This window comes from Mobula hypostoma, chromosome 8 (assembly GCF_963921235.1).
Source record: "Mobula hypostoma chromosome 8, sMobHyp1.1, whole genome shotgun sequence".
In the NCBI taxonomy this organism is placed as follows: Eukaryota; Metazoa; Chordata; class Chondrichthyes; order Myliobatiformes; family Myliobatidae; genus Mobula; species Mobula hypostoma.
The window spans coordinates 23,437,022-23,462,353 of NC_086104.1; the positions used below are offsets into that span (position 1 = coordinate 23,437,022).

The 25,332-nt window shown below is 42.7% G+C and overlaps 1 protein-coding gene across 1 annotated transcript in view; it reads left to right on the plus strand.

Annotated features, from left to right (window-relative positions):
- ryr2a (ryanodine receptor 2a (cardiac)) overlaps positions 1 to 25,332 on the plus strand; it is an 801,439-nt gene that overhangs the window by 430,417 nt on the left and 345,690 nt on the right. The window contains exons 25-27 of the mRNA XM_063055593.1: positions 2,981 to 3,128; positions 15,725 to 15,933; positions 18,485 to 18,659. Of these exons, the coding sequence (XP_062911663.1) occupies positions 2,981 to 3,128; positions 15,725 to 15,933; positions 18,485 to 18,659 (532 nt within the window). The remainder of the gene's footprint in view (positions 1 to 2,980; positions 3,129 to 15,724; positions 15,934 to 18,484; positions 18,660 to 25,332) is intronic.

Genomic DNA, 25,332 nt, shown 5'->3' on the forward strand with positions numbered 1-25,332 from the left:
TGATGGGCTCCTGCACCCACAGCATTGTCCTTTTTATTACTCCAATGAGAAAAATTATATTTTTAGAGATATTAGGTGAAGCTTAAATAAAGCTGGTGTTCTTCAACATATTATGAATGAGAGAGAAGTCTCTTGATATCCCATTTACGGCTCATTAATAGATTGCGGGGAGTTGCATGCTGAGAAAGATGTACTTTCCAGAAAGGAGTAACTTGCTGAAGAACCAGTTTGAATCATTGCATGGTACATTAGCTTGTTAAAAAATACTGACTTTGCTGTATTAATTAGGCAGAGAAGACTAAGCAATTGCCTATCTATTTCCAATTTTTGGGAAGGTTAAATGAATCTTTTTTTGCAAATTTATGGGAGCATTGATTTATTGGTAGGAAGCCAGTTACTGATAAATACAAGAGCTTCTGCAGATGCTGGAAATCCAGAGCAACACACACAAAGTGCTGGAAGAACTCAGCAGGTCTGTCAGCATCTCTGGAAATGAATAAGCAGTCGGCATTTGGGGCCAAAACCTTGGGGACAGGGGAAGACACCAGAGTAAAAAGAGAGGGGAAGGGGGGCCAGCAAGAAGGTGATAGGTGAAGCCAGGTGTGTGGGAAAGGTAAGGACTGGAGAAGAGGGAATCTGATGGAACTGAACCAAATGATTGGTGGATTTGTGTGCATTCAGCACCACAGTAAACTCCTGGCAGTGTCTTTCAGATCAATTTATATGTTTAATAAAGGTCACCTATTCCCTCAAAAAATAACGGAGCAAAGCCAAAACAGTTTTCTCATCTTTTCTTCAACCATTATAACAAAGACAAAGCTATGACTTCGAAAACTGCACTGCGGAACTACTTTTTTGGCTTGGGGTGTTGTGGAAGGGATTAAATACATGCAAGATTATTCCTTTTAATACTTCACATTCACTGATGAAATACATAGTGAAATATTTAGCCCTTGAAATTATAAAGGAACCCCGTGGGGTTTTCAATGTCCAACACCTCACATGCTGTCTCCTATTAAGCAGTGAGATGCTGCCTTACTGATAAACTCCATAGGAGATTAATTATTAGCATATGCATATTGGAAGTTTGGCTTGAAGCCAGTTTGTGTAGCAGTTGCATCATCCTTTTTTTCCCATTTTTCCCCCTTTACCTCTTTATTTCATGAATACCAAGTCATTCAGCGTGTTGTCCAAGTGATATTTTTTTCAGGAGTCTGGTGGGAAGTTATGTGTTCATGTGGAGAATGGCAAACAGCATTCCAAAGGGAAGGGCAAATGGCTTCCGTTGCCCTGGGATTTAAGGAGGAGGTTCATAGGTTCTTGATTAGCCAGGACATGAAAGGTTACAGGGAAAAGGCAGGGGAATGGGGTTGAGAAGAAAGTGGATCAGCCATGATGAATTGGCAGAACAGACTTGAAGGGTTGAATGTCCTAATTCTGATCCTATGTCTTATGGTCTTCTTTCAGAACCTCATTCTAGTTTTAAACAGGATTTCCTGCAGGGAGATCAGCAAATGATCTCCTGGTCATATTCTGAACACAACTATATTGGAAAGGTTGATTTGAACTGCCCTGTGGTGAACACAGCACAGCTGACCCTCAGCATAATTGGAAAATAACAGATGGGACATACAGTTCTATTGAGAATATTTGGTTGCTGTTTAAACTACCCTCCTCCACCCCATCCCATTGGGCAGAAAATACAAAGCCAGGAAAGCATGTACCATCAGCTTCTATCTTACTGTTAGAAGTACTAAAAAATGGCTCTCCAGTACTCTAAGATGGCCTCTTGAATGTACATATACTTTGATATGACCTTGCCCCTTATTGTGTACTTACACTGTATTTCCTCTAACTGTAATACTTTATTTTTCACTCTATTATTGTTTTACTTTTTATTACCTCAATGCAATGTGTAATAAATTGATAAATATGAGGGGAGGGAGGGAACGTTGACTCAGACCATGAGAGGCCTGCATCGGGCATTTTCATGCCTTACAAGGCGCAGATTGGAAGTCTGTGTGGGGCGCCACTCCTTGCACAGACACGAGAGCAATGTGTGGTTAAGTGCCTTGCTCAAGGATACAAACATGCTGCCACAGCTGAGGCTCGAACTAGCGACCTTCAGATCCCTAGACGAACGCCTTAACCACTTGGCCACGTGCCCAACACCATAAATATGAAATGTGCTATACGTAAGGCAAGTTTTTCATTGTACCTCAATACATGTGATAATAATAAACCAATTTGCTTTTATACTTTCCCCATGGTCTCCTTATGACCTGCCCTCCCCAGCCAAGTCCCCTGTGTCCTGTGCATCAGTGCTGCTGCTTCAGTTCTCTGGTCAGTTCAGCTCAGGACAACTACCTCTTGCCCCGACATAATAGTTACCATGGGGCAGCACGGCAGCCTAGTGGTTAACGCAATGCTTTACAGCACCAGCGACCCGGGTTGAATTCCCATTGCTGCTTGTAAGGAGTTTGTACATCCTCCCTGTGACTGCATAAGTTTCCTCCAGGTGCTCTGGTTTCCTCTCATGGTCCAAAAACATACTGGTTGGTAGGTTAATTGGTCATTCTAAATTGTCTCATGATTAGGCTAGGGTTAAAGGTGGCACAGCTCAAAGGATCTACTCCATGTTAAATAAATAGTTGCACCTTTCACCAAAGTGAAGTCTGAGTTATTTTATGTGCAGGTATACACATTAAAGTTATCAACTTGCTACCCCAGGTCTCATGTATTGCAAGCAAATATGTTATTTGCCCAATGTAAACTTGTGAGCAGGTTGGACTTGGTGAGAACTCGTTTGCAATTAGCACTTAATCACACATCTGACCTCATCTCCCTGTACTGAATCACACTTGGGCAACTTTATCTTCAACCCACCCCCCAAATGTGAAAACTAATTAATGAGTGTGACATGCAAGACACCAAACCTTCAAAGTTACCGTGGGCAGCACTGATGTTTATCTTGTTACAGGATGTCAAAAGCAGAAGAAACCCCCGCCTGGTTCCCTATACCCTGTTGGATGAGCGCACAAAAAAGTCTAACAAAGATAGCCTGCGTGAAGCAGTACGCACACTTCTTGGGTACGGATATAATCTGGAGGCACCAGACCAAGATCATGGTATGTATTCATTTCTTTCTTCCTGCAAGATTATGCATAGCAAATGAAAGACTGTCAGCTTCATCATTGTTGGGGAAACTATTCACTAGACGTGTTTGGTTGGTGTGTATGTTGTTAATAACCATTCCCTCATTCCTCATTGCTTCCTGCATTGTGGACTGAAGCTGAATTGAGAATCAGGTTGCAAATTAGCTGCCAGGCATCTGCCATTATTGCTCTAGAGCTGATAGTTAGGAAATGAGGGAAAGTTGATGATCATCACCTTTAGAAAAGCATATGTCACTTTTTTTGGGTTTCAGCAAAGACTAACGTAGAAAGTTATTGAGAGATAAATTGTCAGTCAAAGCCAAAAACTGATAAATAATTACTTTTCTTCATTCTACATATAAACTATATATTGGACCAAGTTGGTCAAATAATAGATATGCATTAAGGAACCTCTGACAAAGCAAACAAAAATAGACACTAACAATTATCTTTGATACATGGAGACAAAGAAGCATGCAGCAATACTGCAAGAACTCGACAGGTCAGGCAGTATCTATGGAGGGAAATGGACACTTGACATTTTGGGTGGAAGCTCTTCAACTAGACCATCCATAATTGCTGCCTGTCTCACTGTTCCTCCAGCGCTTTGTGTGTTGATCTTTGACATATAGTTGGCCCATACTGTGATGACTCAAAATCCAAAATGAGTTTACTTTAATTAAATGTAATTTATTGGAGAAATGAAATCTGAAAATTCCCCACCAATTGAGCAGGCTGACATTTGATCTTGGGTAATAAAGGATGTGTCTCAAATTAATGAAGTTAGAGATATTTTGTATTTACACAGTACCTGGCAGACAGTCGTATCAATATGGACTGCCCTCAGTGAAGTTACTCCTCGGGTATGCTTTTCTTTCTTTTGAATGAAAATCAATATAAATAGGATGACTGAATTAGGTGCTTTTGCATAAAGATTAGAGGGATGCAAGGAAGTTAATTAACAGCTGAAGCCATTCTTTTAATTATTCATTCACAGGATGTGGATATCACTGCATTTATTGTCCATCCCGAACAATCCCTTGAACTGTCTGGCCTGCTATGCTAGGCACTAGACACTAGAATACTACAGCACAGTACAGGCCCTTCAGCCCTAGATGTTGTGCCGACCCATATATTCCTAAACAAAAAGTAAGTACTAAACCCACACTACCCTGTAACCCTCTATTTTTCTTTCATCCATGTGCCTGTCCAAGAGGCTCTTAAATACCCCTAATGTTTTAGCCTCCACCACCATCCCTGGCAAGTCATTCCAGGCACCCACCCATAAACAACATTTGCCATTCTCCAATCCTCCGGCATCTCCCCTGCAGCCAAAGAGGATTCAAAGATCACAGCTACTGCTCCATCGATCTCTTCTCTCACTTCCCACAGCAACCTGGGGTATATCACGTCCGGCCCTGGGAATTTATCAATCTTGATGTTTTTAAGAAGATCTAACATTTCTTCTTCCTTAATCTCCACATTGTCCAGCACACAGGCCTGGTCTATTTCAACCTCACCCTGATCAAGGTCCTTTTCACCTGTGAATACTGAAGCAAAGTATTCATTTAGGACCTCCCCAAACTCCTCCGCCTCCAGGCACATGTTGCCTTCTTTATCCTTTAGCGGCCCCACCTTCATTCTTGACGTCCTTCTGTTCTTCACATACACATAGAATGCCTTGGGGTTCTCCTTAATCCTACATGCCAAGGCCTTCTCAAGCCCCCTTTGAGCTCTCCTAAATCCTTTCTTAAGCTCCTTCCTGGCTACCCTATATTTCTCATGAGCCCCTCCTGCTTCCTGCTTCTTATATCTAACATATGCTTCCTTCTTCCTCTTGACGAGTTGCCTCACATGTTTCGTCAGCCACGGTTCCCTTTTCCTACCATTTTTTCTTGTCTCAGTGGAACAAACCTATCCTGAACCCAGCACAAGTGATCCTTAAACTTCCTCCGCATTACTTCTGTGCTTTCACCCTTGAACATCTGTTTCCAATTTACTCTCACTAATTCCTGCCTCATCATTAGCCCTTCCCCAGTTAAGCACTTTCCCATTTTGTCTGTTTTTATCCTTTTCCATAGCTATGCTGAAGCTAAGGGAGTTGTGGTCGCTCTCACCAAAATGCTCCCCCACTAAGAGGTCTGCCACCTGGCCAGGTTCATTACCCAGAACTAGATCCAGTATGGCCTCTCCTCTCGTCGGCCGGTCCACATACTGTGTCAGGAATCCTTCTTGGACACACCCGACAAACACAGCCCCAACTATTCCCCTTGCAGTCAGGAGGTGCCAGTCAATATGAGGGAAGTTGAAATCACCCATAACTACAACCTTGTGTTTCCTGCACCATTCTAAAATCTGCCTGTTTATCTGCTCCTTGGTGTCCCGAGGGCTATTTGGGGGCCTATAGACTACTCCCAGCACAATGATTGATCCCTTCCTATTTCTGACTTCCACCCACACCGACTCAGTGGACACTCCCTCTGCAGCGCCCTCCCTCTCTATAGCTGTGATACTATCCCTGACCAGTAATGCTACTCCCCCCACTTTTCTACCTCCCATCCTATTCCTCTTAAAACACCTGAACCCCAGTACTTGCATCAGCCAATCCTGCCCTTCCTCCAGCCAAGTTTCAGTAACGGCCACAACATCGTAGTTCCACGTACTGATCCATGCTCTAAGTTCATCCCCTTTATTCCTAATACCCCTGGCGTTGAAATAGACACATTTCAACCCCTCTAACTGGCTACATTTATGTTTTGTCCCCTGCCTGTCCTTCCTCACCAACTCAGAACACATAGCATCATGCCCTTGTCCTTCTACCCTAATCTCTGCACTCACATTCTGATTCCCACCCCCCCCCGCCAAACTAGTTTAAACCCTCCCCAACAGCTCTAGCAAACCTGCCCGCCAGGATATTGGTCCCTTTCCAGTTCAGGTGCAGCCCGTCCTTTTTGTACAAGTCAGACCTTCCCCAGAAGAGATCCCAACGATCCAGAAATCTGAATCCCTGCCCTCTGCACCAACTCTCCAGCCACGCATTCATCTGCTATAACTTCCGGTTCCTACCCTCTCTGTCTCATGGCACAGGCAGCAATCCCGAGATTACCACCCTTGAGGTCCTGCTTTTTAACTTTTTTCCTAACTCCCTGTATTCTTTCTTCAGGACCTCATCCCTACTCCTATCTATGTCATTGGTCCCCACGTGGACCAGGACATCTGGCTGCTCACCCTCTCTCCTGAGAATACCGAGAACTCGATCCAAGATATTGCGGACCCTGGTACCAGGGAGGCAACAGACCATCCGGGATTCTCAATCTCTCCCACAGAACCTCTCATCTGTCCCCCTAACTATCGAATCCCCTATCACTACTGCTATGCCTTGCCAGAGGACACGAGCCAGCCACTTGGTGGCTCTGTGGTGGAGATGCAGAGCTTTGATCTCATCCATTGGTTGTTGCATACAGATTTCCTTCCCTGGAGGTCTTTAGAGGGGAAGATGGGTTCTTAATACAATCTGTTAGTTTTACAGTCAATGTCACTAATGCTTACTATTTTTGTCGACCCTCAGATCTCAGAGCTGAATTCGGCCATTTGGCCCTTTGAGTCTGCTCCACTGTTCAAACACAGTTCATTTATTTTCCCTCTCAGCCCACTCTCCTGCCTTCTCCTCATAACTTTTGATGCCCTTATTAGTAAAGCAACTATCAACCTCTGCTTTAAATATACCCATTGATTCAGCCTCTACAGTGGCAGAGAGTTCCAAAGATCCACCACCCTCTAGCTAAGGGAATTCCTCCTCATCTCTGTTCTAAAGTAACGTATTTCTATTTTGAGGCTGTACCCTCTGGTCTTCGATCCTCATGATATCAGAATCAGAATCAGAATCAGGTTTATTATCACCGACACGTCGGGAAATTTGTTAACTTAGCAGCAGCAGTTCAATGCAATACATAATATAGAAGAAAATAATACTAATAAATAAGTAAATCAATTACAGTGTACATATATTGAATAGATCAAAATTGTGGAAAAAACAGAAATTTTTAAAAAAGTGAGGTCGTGTTCAAGGGTTCAATGTCCTTTTAGGAATCGGATGGCAGAGGGGAAGAAGCTGTTTCTAAGTCACTGAGTGTGTGCCTTCAGACTTCTGTATCTCCTACCTGATGGTAACAGTGAGAAAAGGGCATGCCCTGGGTGCTGGAGGTCCTTAATAATGGACGCTGCCTTTCTGAGACACCGCTCCTTGAGGATGTCCTGGGTACTTTGTAGGCTAGTACCCAAGATGGCACTGACTAAATTTACAACCTTCTCTGCAGCTTCTTTTGGTCCTGTGCAGAAGCCCCCACCCCGCCCCAAGACCAGACAGTGATGCAGCCTGTCAGAATGCCCTCCACGGTACATCTGTAGAAGTTTTTGAGTGTGTTTGCTGACATACTGAGTCTCTTCAAACCCCTTATAAAGTATAGTCACTGTCTTGCTTTTTTTTATAACTGCATCGATATGTTGGGACCAGGTTATGTCCTCAGAGATCTTGACACCCAGGAACTTCAAACTATTGGGAACATGGGTAGATTTCAAAGAGATCCCTCCATGTTCTTCTAAACCATTTTGTATAGGCATAGAGCCATCAAATGCTTCTCATACATTAACTCTTTCATTCCTTTGATCATTGTCGTAAACATCCTGTGGGCCATCTCCAATGTTCTTAATTGTTGCTTACTTTTCAGATGTAACAATCTGCGCCTTGTAAGGCATGAAAATGCCCGATGCAGGCCTCTCATGGTCTGAATCGACGTTCCCCTTTCACATGTATGTAATTGCTTGAAGTTAGGTTCCTCAGATTCTGGAGTAATGTATCATACAAATTTATGTGGCTCTGTAACTCGGAAGGGAAGAGAGTAGAAGAGGTGAGAGAGGATTCATTAGTTAGGGGAACGGGCAGGAGGTTCTGTGGGTGAGAATGAGATTCCCAAATGGTATGTTGCTTCCAGGATGCCAGTGTCTGGGACTTCTCGGATTGACCCCTCAGTGGGAGGGTGAACAGCCAGAGGTAGTGGTCCATGAAGGTACCAATGGAATGGGTAGGACGAGTGACAAGGTTTTGCACAAGGAGTTCATGGAATTAGGTGCTAAGTTAAAGGGCAGGACCTCTAGGGTTGTGAGCTCAGAATTGCGACTCATGCCATGTGTCAGTGAGGCCAGAATTAGGAAGGTTATACCATTTAATACATGGATATGGAGTTAGTGCAGGAGGGAGAGCATAAGGTTTTTGGATTATTAGGCTCTCTTCCAGGGAAGCTGGGACCTGTACAAAAGGGACACTTTACACCTGAACTAGAGGAGGACTAATATTCCAGTGGGAAGGTTTGTTAATGCTGCATGGTGGGGTTTAACCTAGAGTTGCAGGAGGATGGGAACCAGAATGCCAGAGGAGTTATTGGAGAAGTTGTGGAGGCAGATGTTGGTAAAACCTCAGACAAAATTAGGAACTGAAAGCTTGTGAATGGTGTGACTACTGTCCTGAGATGCATATATTGCAATGTAAGAAGTATCGTAGGAAAGGCAGATGAGCTCAGGGCTTAGGTCAACATCTGGAATTATGACATTGTAGCCATTCATGAGACTTGGTTGCAGGAGGAGCAGGACTGGCAGTTCAATATTCTGGAGTTGTTTTAGACGTGACAGAGCAGGTGGGATTAACCGAGGAGGGATGGTGTTACCAGTCAGGGAAAATGTCACCGCAGTGCTCCATTAGGACAGACTGCAGAGCTCAACCAGTGAGGTTTTATGGTGGAACTGAGAAATAAGAAAGGTATGACCACATTAATAGGGCTATATTGTAGACCACCCAACAGTCCTAGGGATTTGGAGGAATAAATTAGTAAAGAGATTGCAGACTGTTGCCAGTGACAGAAGTTTATGCAGGGGCACATTTTTCATCCAGTCTCCATAATACCATTAGTTTCAAAGTAAATATGTAAAAAATATGTCTGGTCCACGGGTTGAGATTCTAAACTGGAGAAAGACCAAGTTTGATGGTATCAGAAATGATCTGGCAAGTGTGAACTGAGTTAGGCTATTTTCTGGCAAAGGTGTACTTGGAAAGTGGGAGACCTTCAAAAATGAAATTTTGAGAGTACAAAGCTTGTATGTGCCGGTCAGAGCAAAAGGTAAAGATACAAGTAGAGGGAGCATTGGTTTTCAAGAAATATTGAGGTCTAGTTAAGAGAAAAAAGGAGGTGCATAGCAGGTATAGACAGCAAGGAACAAATGAGGTGCTTGTGGACTACAAGAAATGCATGGGAACACTTAAAAAAGAAATCTGGAAGGTTAAAAGAAGGCATGAAGTTCTTCTCGCAGACAAGGTGAAGGAGAATCCTATAAGGGATTATACAGATATGTTAAGAGCAAAAGGATTGCTAAAGACAAAGTTGGTCCTCCAGAAGACGAGAATGGTAATCCATGTGTGGAGCCAAAACAGATGTGGGAAATGTTAAATGAATTCTTTACATCTCTATTTACTCGGAGATGGATACAGAGTCCATAGACGTGACACAAAGCAGCATCAACTTCTTGGACGCTGTACAGATACAGAGGAGAAGGTGTTTGCTATCCTGAGGCAAATCAAGGTGGATAAATACTAAGGCCTGACAAGGTGTTCCCTCTGATCCTATGGGAGGCAGGTGCAGAAGTTGTCAGGGCCATAGCAGAGATATTTAAAACATCCTTAGCAACAGGAGGGGTACCAGAGGATTGGAGGATAGCCAATGTTGTTCCACTATTTAAAAAAAGGTCTCCAAACAGAAACCAGGAAATTAGGCTGATAGGTCTGACGTTAGTGGTGGGAAAATTATTGGAAGGTATTCCAAGGGCCCAGATATACAAGTATTTGGATAGCCATGGACAGATTAAGGACAGTCATCATGGCTTCGTATATGGTAGGTCATGTCTAACCAATCTTATGGAGATTTTCGAGGAAGTTATCAGGAAAGTGGATGAAGGCAAGGCAGCAGATGTCTACTTGAACAAAGCATTGACAAGGACCTGCATGGGAGGCTGATCAAGAAGTTTCAGTCCCTCAGCATTCAGGATGAGTTAGTAAATTGGATTAGACATTGACTTTGTGGGAGAAGGCAGAGAGTGGTAGCAGATAGTTGCTTCTCTGACTGGAGGCCTGTGACTAGTGGTGTGCTGCAGGGATCGGTGCTGGGTCCATCATTGTTTGTCATCTATATCCACGATGTGGATGATAATGTGGTGAACTGGATCAGTAAGTTTGTGGATGAAATCAAGATTGGACATGGAGTGGACAGTTGGAAAGGTTATCATGGGTGCAGAGAGATTTGCAACATCTGGAAAAATGGGCTGAAAAATAGAAGATGGAATTCAATGCCAGCAAGTGTCAGGTTTTGCACTTCAGTAGGACCAACCTGGGTAGAATAGAAGATGGGATGTTATATTGAAGTTGTATAAAATGTTGGTGAGGCCTAATTTGGAGTATTGTGTGCAGCTTTGGTCACCTACCTACGGGAAAGAAGTAAACAAGGTTGAAAGGGTGCAGAGAAAATTTACAAAGACGCTGTTGGGTTTAGATAATGTAAATGCAAGCAGGCTTCTTCTGCTGAGGCTGGGCGAGAGCACAACCAGAGGTCATTGGTTAAGGGTGAAAGGTGAGATGTTTAAGGGGAACATGAGGGGAAACTTCTTCACTCAGAGGGTCATGAGAGTGTGGAATGAGCTGCCAGCACAAGTGGTGCAGGCAAGCTTGATTTCAATGTTTATGAGGAATTTGGATAGGTACATGGATGGTAGGGGTATGGAGGGCTATGGTCCCAGTGCAGGTAGATGGAAGTAGGCAGTTTAAATGGTTTCGGCATGGACTAGATGGGCTGAAGGGCCTGGTCTGTGCTGTAATTCTCTGTGCCTCTATGACACTATGATTCAGCATTTTAGAAATAGTTTCTTCTCCTCTGGCATTATTAGATTTCTGAGTAGTCAGAAACACTACCTCACTATTTCCACTATTCGTTTATTTGTATTTCTTATTGTAACTTATTGCAATGTTTAATGTATCGCGCTGTATTACTGCCACAAAACAACAAATTTTATGACCTATGTCAGTGATCATAAACCTGATCATGATTCTGATTCGGATTACTATTGAAAGATCAACAGCTCACTTTGTAGGTTGTCCAGTGTGAAGAGAATTCCACAGGTGAATGCCGTTGACTGGTACACTCCAAGGTGTGCAGGATGAGACAATGGCTTATTTGATTGGGCTTGCTTCAAAACAAACAATACTAGCTAAGCTATTTAGTTCAAGGAAGCTTATAGACCAGATGGAGACAATCACTTGGCATATCAATAACTGATCTATTAATGTTGTGAGTTTCATGTACTCAAGAAAATTCGTGTCACAGCATTATCTGTGATCGTCTAGGATCTGTGTCTCCAAGAAGCTTTTCGACCGTCTGTGTAAAAGGGGTCTCTAAGAAGATATCATTTACATGTGAAGTCACCCAACGGGCAAAAAATAAGTTATATATGTGTTGGGAGGAGATCAGGTTTATAAGGAATGATTATATCAGGAAGAATGATTACATCAAGAAGATTGATAGAAAGGCAGGGTGACTAGAATCCATTATAGTATCCACGACAGTATTCATTTGTCTTTGTTGTTGGTATGTCTTTTTAGTTTTTCGGAATTATACCTGTGTTTTGGGAATCCTTCCTGTGTTGGAAATGGTTTGTAACTTGGGAATGTTTGGGGAGACAGAAAATCATCTGTGAATTTTAAATATGCTTTACGAATGTTGTTTGAATTTAAATGTATATCACTGAAAATAAATGAACAGTTTTAAACTATTTTGTTAGCTATAAGATTCTTCTCCTTGGTAGGGAATGGGAGGATTCACCACTCAAATTGTGGGTATTGGCAGCTAAACTCGCCATGGTGAATAAACAGGCAGTGAACTAGTCTTTGAAGATTTTGTAGTTACAGTATGATCTCCCTTTACTGATGGTACTAGTGGCTATTTATATCCAATAAAGTCTTCATTTGATTTTCGAATTTCATGATCAGCAAACCCAACGGCTTCACAAAGTAAGGGTGAAATCCAATTCTTTGGCAAATTATTATCTTCTTTCAATTAAGGAAAGAAGTTACAGTGTGATACAACATAAAAGTGCCTCACAAATTGTGTGCCAACAATCAGCCACCTATTTACAGTCATCTGTATTTTATTTTATCAACATTCCCATCAACACTAAGGAAATATGGCATTTCCCTGTTTACCTTTACCATAGAAAGCATTCTATGGCTGGTACAGGGTTCTGAGTTGGATGATCAGCCATGATCATACTGAATGGCGGTGCAGGCTCAAAGGGCTGAATGGCCTACTCCTGCACCTATTTTCTATGTTTCTATGTTTCTATCTGGATGCTCAATGGCATCTGCTCTGAACGTGACTTCGACAAACTACAGAGAATTGAGAACAGAACTCAGCACATCGTGAAAACCAACCTCTCCTCTATGACCTCTGCCTATACTTCTCACTGCCTCAGTAAAGTAGCCAGCATAATCAAAGACCTGACCGACCTTGGACATTTTCTTTTCTCCCCTCTCCTCCGGAGCAGAAGATAGAAACGCCTAAAAGCACATAACATCAGGCTCGAGATCAGCTTTATCCCACAGTTACAGACTCTTGAATGATAAGGTGGATGCTTGACCTCAAACCAACCTCATTATGAGCTTGTCTACCTACACTGCCCTTTCTCTGTAGCTGTTGCACTTTATTTGCATTGTTATTGTTTTACCTTGTTCTCCCTCTGTACACTGTGTAATTGACTGATCTGTGTGAACAGTGTGCAAGGCAAGCTGTATCTTGGTACATGTGACAATAATAAACCAATTCCAATTCCTGTTGCAGTTTAAATCTTTGCTAAGGTTCTATCACTCACCTACACAGTAGGTGCAATTCATAGTTGTACTGTATCAGATCGTTTCCAAGAACATGGCAAGTGTGCATGCAGGCACTTGAACTGCAAACCCACCTAACGTTGGGATGTGGGAGGAAGCCAAAGGAGACCCATGCGGTAACAGGATAAATGTGAACTCCAAATGGACAGTGCTGGAGATCCAGATTAAATCTGGATCTGGATCTCTGTTGCTGAGAGGCTGCTCACTGCATCACTGTGGCACTCTGTTGTTCAAAAATGAGCGAGAAGCTCCCTCAGGAGAGACTCCTGAGTATGAGGAGTCTGCTGTCTCCTTTGTCAAGCATCAGAGAAAATATAAATCTGCAATGAAAAGTGGACAGTTTTCAGAAGAAACCTACCATTTACTCTGCCTATAGCTCATTACCCATAAAGAAATAGCAGGGAATAATGTGTTAATAAGTAGCTATTAGCTGTTAGGGATGGAGGCACTTGCAGTTTCTGTAGCAATCAGTCTCCTGCCACTGACATAAGTTGTTAAATGTTCTTGAACCAGTATGTCTGCAATCGAAACTGCTTTGCCAATGTCTTTGCGAACTGGAGCTTGCAATAAAGTCTTGATTATCCATGGAATAGAGACTGACTTCAGCCTAATTACTGGTCTGGCAAGCTTTTCTAGTTGTCTTCAGCACTGTTTCTCAAAATGTTATTGATGAATATAGGAAGACCTTTAATGTTTGGTTAAAGTCATTCTGGTTCTTGCATTGTTAGTGCCTCATTTGCATTTACATGGTTTGACAATTAGGCACAATTAACGAGCACCCAACATCTGCAGACTATCTTATGCCTGACGTTGTTTTCCACACCTCCAGTTCCTCTCAGCATTTAACCAAATGAATTCTCACATGATAATTTTATGCAGGAGGTCATTTATTTAAAAAAAAGAGTGGTGTTGGAGGTGTAGAAAACAACATCAGGCATAAGATAATATTTACCTGCATGAAATTCCTGCATGCACATCACCAAAAGACTTCCCTTGTCCAACCACGAAGATGCCATGGCTAAGAAAGCTGATCAGCACCTCTACTTCCTCGGGACGGTATGAAATTTGAATCGATACTCCATAGAAAGCATCCTGCCTGGATGCATCACAGTTTGGGATGGCAACTGCTATATCCATAACCGCAAGGAACAGCAGAGTTGTGGATACAGCTCGACATATCAGGGAAACCAGTCTTCCCTCCATAGATTCTGCATATACCTCTTACTTCTTTGGTAAGGCAACCAGCATAATCAAAGATCTCACCACCTCAAGACATTCTCTCTTCTCTCAGAAGGCAGAAAAACCTGAAAGCAAGTAGCACCAGATTCAAGAACATCTTCTACCCCACTGTTATAGGACTATTGAATGGTTCCCTAGTATGATATGTTTTTCCTTAGACCTCACAACCTACCTCATTATGACCTTGCATCTTTTTGCCTTTTTACACTGCGCTCTCTCTGTAACTATAACACTTTATTCTGAGGGTTCATTTGCTCGTTATTATCATTTGAGTTAATTGATAGATTTCCTCCACAATCTAATTGTAAATTTTTGGTATTTTTTTCTTGCTGGCGGTTTGATGTTTATCTTTAGAAGCTTTTTGTATGACGCATGGCTCCGGGGTTGTACACCTAATGGGGTTTTCTTTTCCCACTTTTTCTGCTTAGTAGAGTTTTTTTTATTATCACCAAAAATTTTTCAATCCTTAAAATAATGTTTTTTTTCACTTGAGACATTGTAAGTGTTGTTTACTTCGATGTACTTGTGTTATTTTTGAATAATATAATAATAAAAAGATTTGAAAAGAACACTTTATTCTGCATTCTGTTAATGTTTTACCTCATATTACTGCTGTAATGAATTGATCTGTATAGACTGCTAGACAAGTTTTTTTTAACTGTAACTTGGTACATGTGGCAATAATAAACCACTTTATCATTTGGCATGTCGGAAAGGCAACTGGGATTTTGAGATGATTAGAGAGAGCTGAACTAGAGATGCAATGAGGCTGTAAACATTGGGATGTTGTTCCATTTGAGGGTGATATGAGAAGAAATGGTTGCTTTGTTCTAGGCTTGAAATATTAAATGTATAGGATAATAAGGATAAGCTGTTCTTTGCTTTTCATTTTTTTGAGGACTGAGAGGTGAAAACTTATGCTTGCAAAATGGAAGGATGCCATTTTTCTGCAAATTGGCCGCACTCTATATTTTCCAAGCCTCGGGCTGTGGATTGACTTCCTAGGTACTGCTATAAGGGTTCAGACAGAAGGGAGCCTCACATCTGAATACCTCCATTGCTATAATTTCACTCTGCCACAGCTATTAGGAGATGAATCTTAGACCCACCATTAACTGCTTAAAGAAGGAATTCCAAACATACTTTAATGATCCTGCCCAATGGTTCCAAGAAGTCTACTTTATTTTTGTTTTTTCACAACTGCTTTGCAGAAATAAATTTTAGAAGGGTCATCTGGAAGCTCTGACTCCGTGATTCTCTCTCCATAGATGCTGCTTGACTTGCTGAGTATTTCCAACATTTTCTGTTTTTATTTCTTTCTTGTGTTTATTTATTTATTGGTAAATTGCAGCTGCACGATCCGCTCAGTCAAACAACGCAGCTCAACGATTTCGTATATTTCGTGCGGAGAAAACCTATGCTGTGAAAAGTGGGAAGTGGTACTTTGAGTTTGAAGCGGTGACTGCGGGCGACATGCGCATTGGCTGGACCAGACCTGGCTGCCGCTCAGATCAGGAGCTTGGGACCGATGACCAATCCTTCGTGTTCGATGGTTTCAAGGTTTGTATTCTATGAGACGAGCCATTAGTTTAAAGTTGCATTATCAATTTCTACATTTTAAGAGAAATTTGCTGGAGAAATATTCCACAGAGGTTATTACTTACAGATTCCCATCAGGTTTTAATGGTAAGTGTGGATATCTGCCTGAGTTACTGTGATGAGAGTGTCATTGAATCACAGATCCACATGGGCCCTTCGGTCTAATGAGTCTACACTGAGCACCAATCACTCATTTCCATTAGTCGTTGAGTCGTAAATGAATATAGCACAGAAATAGGCCCCTCGGCCTATCTGGTCCCTGTTGAAACATTTAAAATGGGGTCTCCCATTGAGCTACAGAGTTGTAGAGAAATACAGCACAGAAATAGGCCCCTTGGCCTATCTGGTCCCTGCCAACCCATTTAAACTGCTGACTCCCATCGAGCTATAGAGTCATAAAAAATACAGCACAGAAACAGGCCTACACCAAAACCATACTAATCTCATCTTATCCTCCCCATATTCTCATCAGCTGCTGTTCAATGTGGACAATTTATAGAGGCAAATTAACCTACTAACCTGTAGATTGAGTCATAGAGTCTTACAGCATGGAAGCAGCCTCTTTGGCCCAACCAGCCCTTACTGACCCAGATGCACATCTGAGACAGTCCCGTTTGCCCGTGTTTGGCCCCTAACTTTGTAAACTTTTCCTATCCATGTACCGTCCAACTGTCTTTAAAAAGTAGGTTAGCACAATGCTTTACAGTACCAGCGACCCGGGTTCATTTCCTGCCGCTATCAATAAGGAGCTTGTACGTTCTCCTCGTGACCCTGTGAGTTTGCTCCAGTTTCCTCTCACAGTCCAAAGATGTACTGGTTGATTGGTTGATTGGTCATTGTAAATTGCCCTCTGATTTGACAAGGTTTAAACTGAGGGTTGCTGGGCGGTGCAGCTCGAATGGCTGGAAGGGCCTGTTCTGCACTGTATCTCAATCAATCAATCAATAATCAATAAATAAATGGGCGAACCAAAAGCTCGCAATATGAATGTGCAGACTCCACACGGACAGTGCCTGATGTCAGGATTAAACCTGGGTAACTGAAGATGTGTGACAGCACCTTTACTAGCTGCATCACTACAATGCACTTGAACTGGGGAATGAGAAACATCGCTTATTTTTGTATAGCTGCAGATCGGTACAGCACAGCTACCTAAACTCTCTGTGTACCATTCGGGGAATGCACCCTATCTACCCTTGGCCCACTACAACATACTCTGATACATGTGCTATTTTTTTTTCCCACTTACCCACACCAGCAATATGTGAGTGTATCATGTTGGCTTTCGGCAGCTGCTTAAACTTGCTTTGAATGCTCCTTTTTGTCTGTTTGCTTTTGCACTTCCTTGCCTGAGCTGCTGTTCCCTTGAATCTCTGCCAGAGATATACCTGACAGAGCCTAGTTTTATTTCTTTCCTTCTGGGTGTGGAGCTGTCAGACCTTTACACTAAACTGGTGGCTGGAAGCACGGTTGAGGTTGCAATCTGACTGCATGGGAGGTTTGCCCTGGCGTTTGCACAGTGGTAAACCGCACACAGCCCAATCCACCCTGTAAACCAGCCTCCCCTCCACTGACTTCCTCTACACTACCTGCTGCCTTGAGAAAGCAGCCAAAATAGTTCAAGTTCAAGTTTAATTGTCATTCAACTATACATGAATACCAACGAATACAGCCAAACAAAACAGCATTACTCCAGGGTATATGTGCAAAGCACAGTGCCAATAGTCACATGCAGCACAAGGCCTATTTAAGATAGCAAACACATATAAGATAACAGTAAGATACAGTCACACAAAAAAATAGTCCAAGACCCTGAATGCATGAATGTTGCAGCAGTCTGCAGGTGAACACAATACAGCTTGTCTTCTGCCGAGCAACCACTGGGGGCAGCACCAACTCCAGCTTGAATGCAGTGCCACAACACCTCTGGTGTCAAACGAGAAACATGCCCACCCAAGAAATTCTCTCTTCTACCACTTCGCATCAGGCAGAAGATTCAAAAGCTTCTGGAGTCATGGCGAAATACAGCAGAGAAACAGGCCCTTTGGCCCAACTCGTCCATGTGGACCACAACATCCTCCCTGTTAGTCCCAGTTGCCTACATTCAGCTTGTCACCCTTCAAACCCTTCCCCTCCATGTACCTATCTAAATGCCTCTTAAATGTTTAAATTATACTTGCCTCAACCACACCCTCTGGCAACTGAATCCAGGTGCTCAGAGAATAGGTTTCAAGGAAAATTGGGGGTGGGCTGGGGTGGTTGGTGTATGGGATTGCTCTGGTAGGCCAACGTCATGTCATGTTAAGATAGTAGCATCACCAGGAGCATTGAAATGATGTAAATAAGAAAGTTTATTCTTTACTGCTTGATTAAGAAGGTTGTGTGTGTATGCACGTGTGTGTGTGTGTGTGTGTGTGTGTGTACTGTGCTTTGCCATGGTTAACACTGACTGTACAACAGTGTGCACTGAGCCTTTTGCCTTGTGACCATCTATACTCGATGTCTGCTACAGGCCCAGCGGTGGCACCAGGGTAACGAACACTTTGGCCGCTCCTGGCAGGCAGGAGATGTCGTCGGCTGCCTGGCTGACATGAACGAGAACACCATGACATTCACGCTGAACGGGGAGGTCCTGCTGGATGACTTGGGGTCTGAGCTTGCGTTCAAGGATTTTGAAGCCAGTGATGGTAAGGGGTGCAGTTTAGTAATGATCCTTATCATTAGTAGGTGTTTGTTTAGGTGTAAAGCCAACACAGAATATTATTTAATTCTGGAATATGGAGCTGCTGTTCGACCCCCTGAGATCCTTCAGCAGACTGCTACAAGAGATGGACTGTTGTAGCAATGAGAAGTTCCGTTAGGCTGGATTGGTTTCTTTGGAGTGGTGAAGGCTGAGGAAGGGGGTACTTGACTGAACACACTGAAAGTGACATTATTTATACTTTATACTTTATTGTTGCCAAACAATTGATACTAGAACATACAATCATCACAGCGATATTTGATCCTGCGCTTCCTTCTCCCTGGATTACAAATCGATAGTAAATATTAAAAATTTAAATTATAAAACATGAATAGAAAATAGAAAAATGGAAAGTAAGGTAGTGCAAAAAAACCGAGAGGCAGGTCCGGATATTTGGAGGGTATGGCCCAGATCCGGGTCAGGATCCATTCAGCAGTCTTATCACAGTTGGAAAGAAGCTGTTCCCAGATCTGGCCGTATGAGTCTTCAAGCTCCTGAGCCTTCTCCCGGATGGAAGAGGGACAAAAAGTGTGTTGGCTGGGTGGGTCGTGTCCTTGATTATCCTGGCAGCACTGCTCCAACAGCATGCAGTGTAAAGTGAGATACAGCACGGAATATACCCTTTTGGCCCTTCGATCTGCGCCTCCCAGCAATCCCCATTTTAAGACCATAGACCGGGGTCAGCAACCCTTTTGCCTCTGTGGGCCAGATCGTGTATTAATGAGCGGATGATGGGCCAGATAAATGCCATAAAAAACTTGAAATATGGGAATTATCCATTTAAGTACATCTAGTTATGTTTTGCCTTAAATTAATGAATAATGCATATTAGAAAACCATTTGTGCTTAACCAAGGATGCCAATTAGTATCAAAGAACTCAGTTTAGTTGCAATTTATTTCAATCAAGGCATCTTTTGAATCTATTAAAAGGACACAAACAACAGGATTTCTGCAGATGCTGGAAATTCAAGCAACACACATCAAAGTTACTGGTGAACGCAGCAGGCCAGGCAGCATCTCTAGGAAGAGGTCTGTCCAGGAAGAGGAACGTCGACTGTACCTCTTCCTAGAGATGCTGCCTGGCCTGCTGCGTTCACCAGCAACTTTGATGTGTGTTGCTTAAAAGGACACAAAGAATCTTTAAACATGAAACGTATGAACATGATGCATTGAATGGTGGTAAATTAAGTATAATAAAAAAGAAAATTTTAATGCAAACAGTCGACAGATCAGTGTGAAACTTGATGCTGTTTGTTGCTTCATAGCTTCTCAATATTGGGTGTCAGACTTGTTGATGCCAAGAGCAAGACGTTATCCAGATGGGCATCAGTCAATCTTCTTCTCAAATGGTTCTTGGTGTGCTTCATTTTTGATAATAATTGCTCACTCAGTTATTCAACAAGTATTGTAGCACATGTAAATATCTGGATATTTAGCGTGGATTTCTTGTTAAAACACAGTGACGCTGTTTCTGTTTACAAATTTGAACAATCCCATCTGAAAATCTGTGCGTGCACAGAGAGTATCTAATACATATTAATAAGGTAGTCTGCCTTCCCGTCATTCGTATATACCAGTGTTTGGTTTGGAACAAAACGGAACCCGGGGCCAGTGTAACAAGACGCCATGCATGTCCATCAGTGTGGTCGCGTGAAACACTCAGAATAAGGAAAAATCGCTCGTGGGCCGGATAAGCATAGTATCCCAATATTTGCTTGCGGGCCGGTCAAAATACTTATGCGGGCCAGATTTGGCCCACGGCCGTAGGTTACATACCCCTGCCATAGACCTTAAGATATAGGAGTGTAATTAGCCCACTTGGCCCTTCAAGAAGGGCTGATCTGCCACACAATCATGGCTGATCCTTTTTTCTCCTCCTCAGCCCCACTGTCTGGCCTTCTCCCCATAACCTTTGATGCCATGTCCAATTAAGAACCTGTCAAGCTCTGCCTTAAATACACTCAATGACCTGGCCTCCACAGCTGCCCGTGGTAACAAATTACAAAAATTCACTACCCTTTGGCTGAAGAAATTTCTCTACATCTCTGTTTCAAATGGACGCCCCCATCCTGAAGTTGTGCCCTCTTCCCCCACCATTCGAAACATCCTTTCCACATCTACTCTATCTAGGCCTTTCAGTGAGATTCCGCCCCCATCCTTCTAAATTCCAGTGAATACAGACCCTGAGCCAACAAACGTTCCTCATATGATAACCCTTTCATTCCCGGAATCATCCTTGTGAACCTTCTCTGAACCCTCTCCAATGCCAGCACATCTTTTCTTAGGTGAGGAGCCCAAAACTGTTCACAGTACTTAAGGTGAGGCCTCACGAGTGCGTTATAAAGCCTCAGCATCACATCCCGGGTCTTGTATTCTAGACCTCTTGAAATGAATGCTAACATTGCATTTGCCTTCCTCACCACAAAGTCTGCCTGCAAGTTAACTTTTAGGGTGTTCTGCACAAGGGCTCCCAAGTCCCTTTGCATATCAGACTTCAGGAATTTTTCCCCGTTTAGAAATAGTCTGCACATTTATTTCTACTATCATGCATACTACCAAGTATGACCATGGTAGTATGCATGCTCTGCTCTGTATGATAGAATGAGAGTCATTGGATATTTGTGTTGTTTAGAATAATGGAATTGATTAATGTGTTAATGTTATCAAGTAACACACACAGGATGCTAGAGAAACTCAGCAGGTCAGGAAACATCTATGGAAAAGAGGAAACAGTCGCTATTTCGAGCCAAGACCCTTCATCAGGACTGAGAAGGAAGGGGGAAGATGCCAGAATAAAAAGGTAGGGGGAGGGGAAGGAGGCTAGCTGTAAGATGATCGCACGGAGAGGAAGGAATCTGATAGGAGAGGAGAGTGGACCGTAGGAGAATGGAAAGGACGAAGAACCCAGGGAGAAGTGAATGGCACGTGAGAGAAGTAAAAGATTAGAGCAGGGAATAGAGGAAGAGAGGGTGAAATTTGTTTACCAGAAGGAGAAATCGAATTCATGCCATCGGGTTGGAGGGTTTCCAGACAGGTTGCTTCTTCACCCTGATGGTGGTCTCATATTCTTGAGAAAGATCTATTAATAGGAGAAGAATGGCGGCGGGAGGAGAAGATGGCAGTGCAATGCAGCTCGCAGTGGCCACTCCGGTGGTGATGTCTGTTATTTGTCAAGTAGGGTGTCGTGCACAATCCAGATTTGATGAAGACGGACGTGAGAGCATGGAGGAACATCTGGTGAAACTTCTGAAATGCCTTATCCAAGTTTAAAGGCACTTATTACAGATTCAGAATGGGAAGAGCTCAACTTAGTTTATGTATTTCAGTGGATTACTTTCTGAAAAAAAGCTGTAAGCTATAATATAGAAACAGAAAATGTTGTTAATACTCAGCAGTTCAGGCAGATTAACGTTTCAGGTCAATGAACCTTCAATCAGAAGTATAAAATATGATATAGTGTAACACTATGCTCTGTGTGTTTAATGATTAGATTAGATTAGATTAGATTATGAGGACACACAATCCTCTTTTATTGTCATTTAATAATTCATGCTTTAAGAAATGATATAATGTTTCTCCAGAATGATATCACAGAAACACATGACAAACCGACTGAAAAACTGACAAAAACCACGTAATTATAACATATAGTTACAACAGTGCAAAGCATTGCTGTAATTTGATAAAGAACGGACCATGGGCACGGTAAAAAGACTCAAAGTCTCTCGAAAGTCCCATCATCTCACGCAGACGGTGAACCACCAGCGCCGCAAACTTGCCGATGCAGCATCCTAGAAGCATCCGACCACAGTCTGACTCTGAGTCCGTCTGAAAACTCCGAACCTCCGACCACCTCTTCGACACCGAGCACCAAGCACCATCTCTGCCGATGCTTTGACCCCGGCCCCGGCAACAGGCAATAGGCAAAGCTGAGGATTTGGGGCCTTCCCCTCTGGAGATTCTCGATTGCACAGTAACAGCAGCAGCAAAGTGGGCATTTCAGAAGTTTCTCCAGGTGTTCCTCTGTGCTTCTCACGGCTGTCTCCATCAAATCAAGATTGTGCACGGCCCCCTAGTTAACACATACGATATCTTTCGGAATGGCCGCACGCGCTGTGTTGCGCCGCCATCTTCTCCTTCCTCCTATAATGAGATGGGAGAAGTTTAGAACATGGAGTGTAGATTCTCCCAGTTTCCAGCAGATACTTTCTCTGGGTAGTCAGCCAGTACAAGAGTGTGGCAGGAATAGGTTTCAACTTGGGTGTCAATACCTCTGAAAATTTATCCCGGACCCAACATAATGAAGAGCTTTCCGACTGGTTGCATCATCGTCAGGTATGGAGAGGCCAGTGCACAGGATTGGAAAAAGTTGCAGAGGGTTGTAAACTCAGCCAACTCCATCATGGGCACTCGCCTCCCCAGCATCGAGGACATCTTCACAAGGTGATCCCCCATCCATCATTAAGGACCCTCACCAACTGAGACATACTCTCTTCTCATTAATAACATCAGAGTGGAGGGACAGGCACCTGAAGAAACACATTCAATGTTTTAGGAACAGCTTCTTCCTCTCCACCATCAGATTTCTGAATGGACAATGAATGCATCAACACTATCTCAGTATTTTTGCTGTCTTTTTGCATTATTCACTGCTTTTGTCATATATATTTCTTAGTGTGATTTATAGTATACTTTATGCATTGCACTGTACTGCTGGCGCAAAACAACAAATTTTACGTTTGTCAGTGAGAATAAACTTGGTTCTGATTCTGAGGTTTGGAGGAAAGCAAAATCCATGGCTGGAGAGTCTGGGTGTGGGTGGATGGACTGCAAGGAAAACATGATGGTAGCTTGAAAGGGTCGAGATGATGGTCAGAGTGTGAGAGGGCACTTCTTTGGCCCAACATTACTAAACTCAGGTGTCCTGGATGATTTGTACATCACCAGAATGAACTGCTATCTGGCTTCCAGTGCTGTCACTGTATTTTAGGTTTATGATGCCATCACCTAACACCCCAGAACCTTAAAGGCTCTCTAACCTATCCTCAACATACTTTATGTCATCCTGGTGATAAATTATCAGTGGGAGCAGACGTGCCTCAGGAGCGTGGAGGCTTCTGCGAGACTCAGAGTTTCCAAGGACATACCCTTCAACATTGCGGGACATTTATTCAGCTCCCAGTTGGCTAATGACTTGATATTAAAATTAGTGTCCTAGTTTTCAAATTACTTCTTGATCTTGTTTCTCTGTATCACTGCATCCTCCTCCAGCTATCCACCCCATTGAAATATATCTCCTCCTTCAATTCTGGCCTCTGGAACATCCTCAAGTTATTTGTGGTAACATTAGGAATTCCATCCCTAAGCCTTTCCTCCTCTTATTTCTCATTTAAGATCTGACTCAGATTTTGTCTCTGATCAAACATTGGCCTTCTGGCCTATCACCCTTTTCTTGGCATGGAATCAGTCATTCCCTGATTTTCTTAACGCTTCTGTGCGGCACCTTTAGAGCTTTGGGCTACATTTCTAGATGCTGTATAATTGGATTCCACTGTGCCTTTGGCAATACAAAAAGCAAAAAGCAATGTTGTCCAACTTACATATTTTCCAGCTGTCACAGTTGATCAGTATTTGTTATGCTCTTAGTCTCTGATGTTGATGTCCCTTTAGATTAGTGGACTTCACATTTTTGTGTTGCTGCAGAAACAAGTTCATTGTAACTTCAAAGCACATTGTAACCTAATTTCATTTGACCTTTTATAAAGTCAGTTTAGGTTTTGCCTGGGGAATTAATCAGCTTGGTTAGTTTCAGTAGCTTATTGCATCAGGATGACTGCCTTTGCTGACGTTTCTGTACGGTCATGAATAATTTGTTGAACATCTTCTGTATATTTTTGATTTTCTTTTTCATCATTACTGTGGCTTCAGCCTGTCTCTGAACTCTCCTTTTCCAACTAGATTGGAGTTTTGAAGTTTTTTATTTACTCACCCTTGCACAATGAATGAGAAAATAGTTTGTATTGATGGGTTCCCCAGCTTATATAGGTGCTTGAACCTGGCAACCAACAGACAGAGGGTAAACGACTCTGGGCAGCTAGCAAAAGATAGTTGCAACTTTTCAATATCCTTTCACCAATCCATGGGCAACTTTTGACAGGACTGTCTTTCTTTCTTGTCTGTTTTAGTATATAGACCATGGTTCTTATAACAGTACAGAAGAGCAACAGGCCCTTTGCCCCGTGATGTTGTGCCAATCTAATTAAACTAGGAATTAAATACCTACCTCAGCTAATCTGTCTGCACAATGTCTATATCCCTCCATTCTCTGCACATACATGTGTCTCTGTCTAAGAACCTATTTTAAATACCTCTTTTTGTATTGGCTTCGTAGGTATCCATCATTTTCAGTGTTTGTAAAAAAAACCTGGACATCTCTGTGGGACCTACCCCTCTCACCTTAAATACATGTTTTTTAGTATTAGACATTTTAACACTGGGAAATAGATACTGGCTGTCTACTATTTCCATGCATCCAAAAATCTTATGAACCTCTGTATAGTCTTCCTTCAGCCTCTGTCACTACAGAGAAAACAACCCTAGTTTGTCCAACCAGACA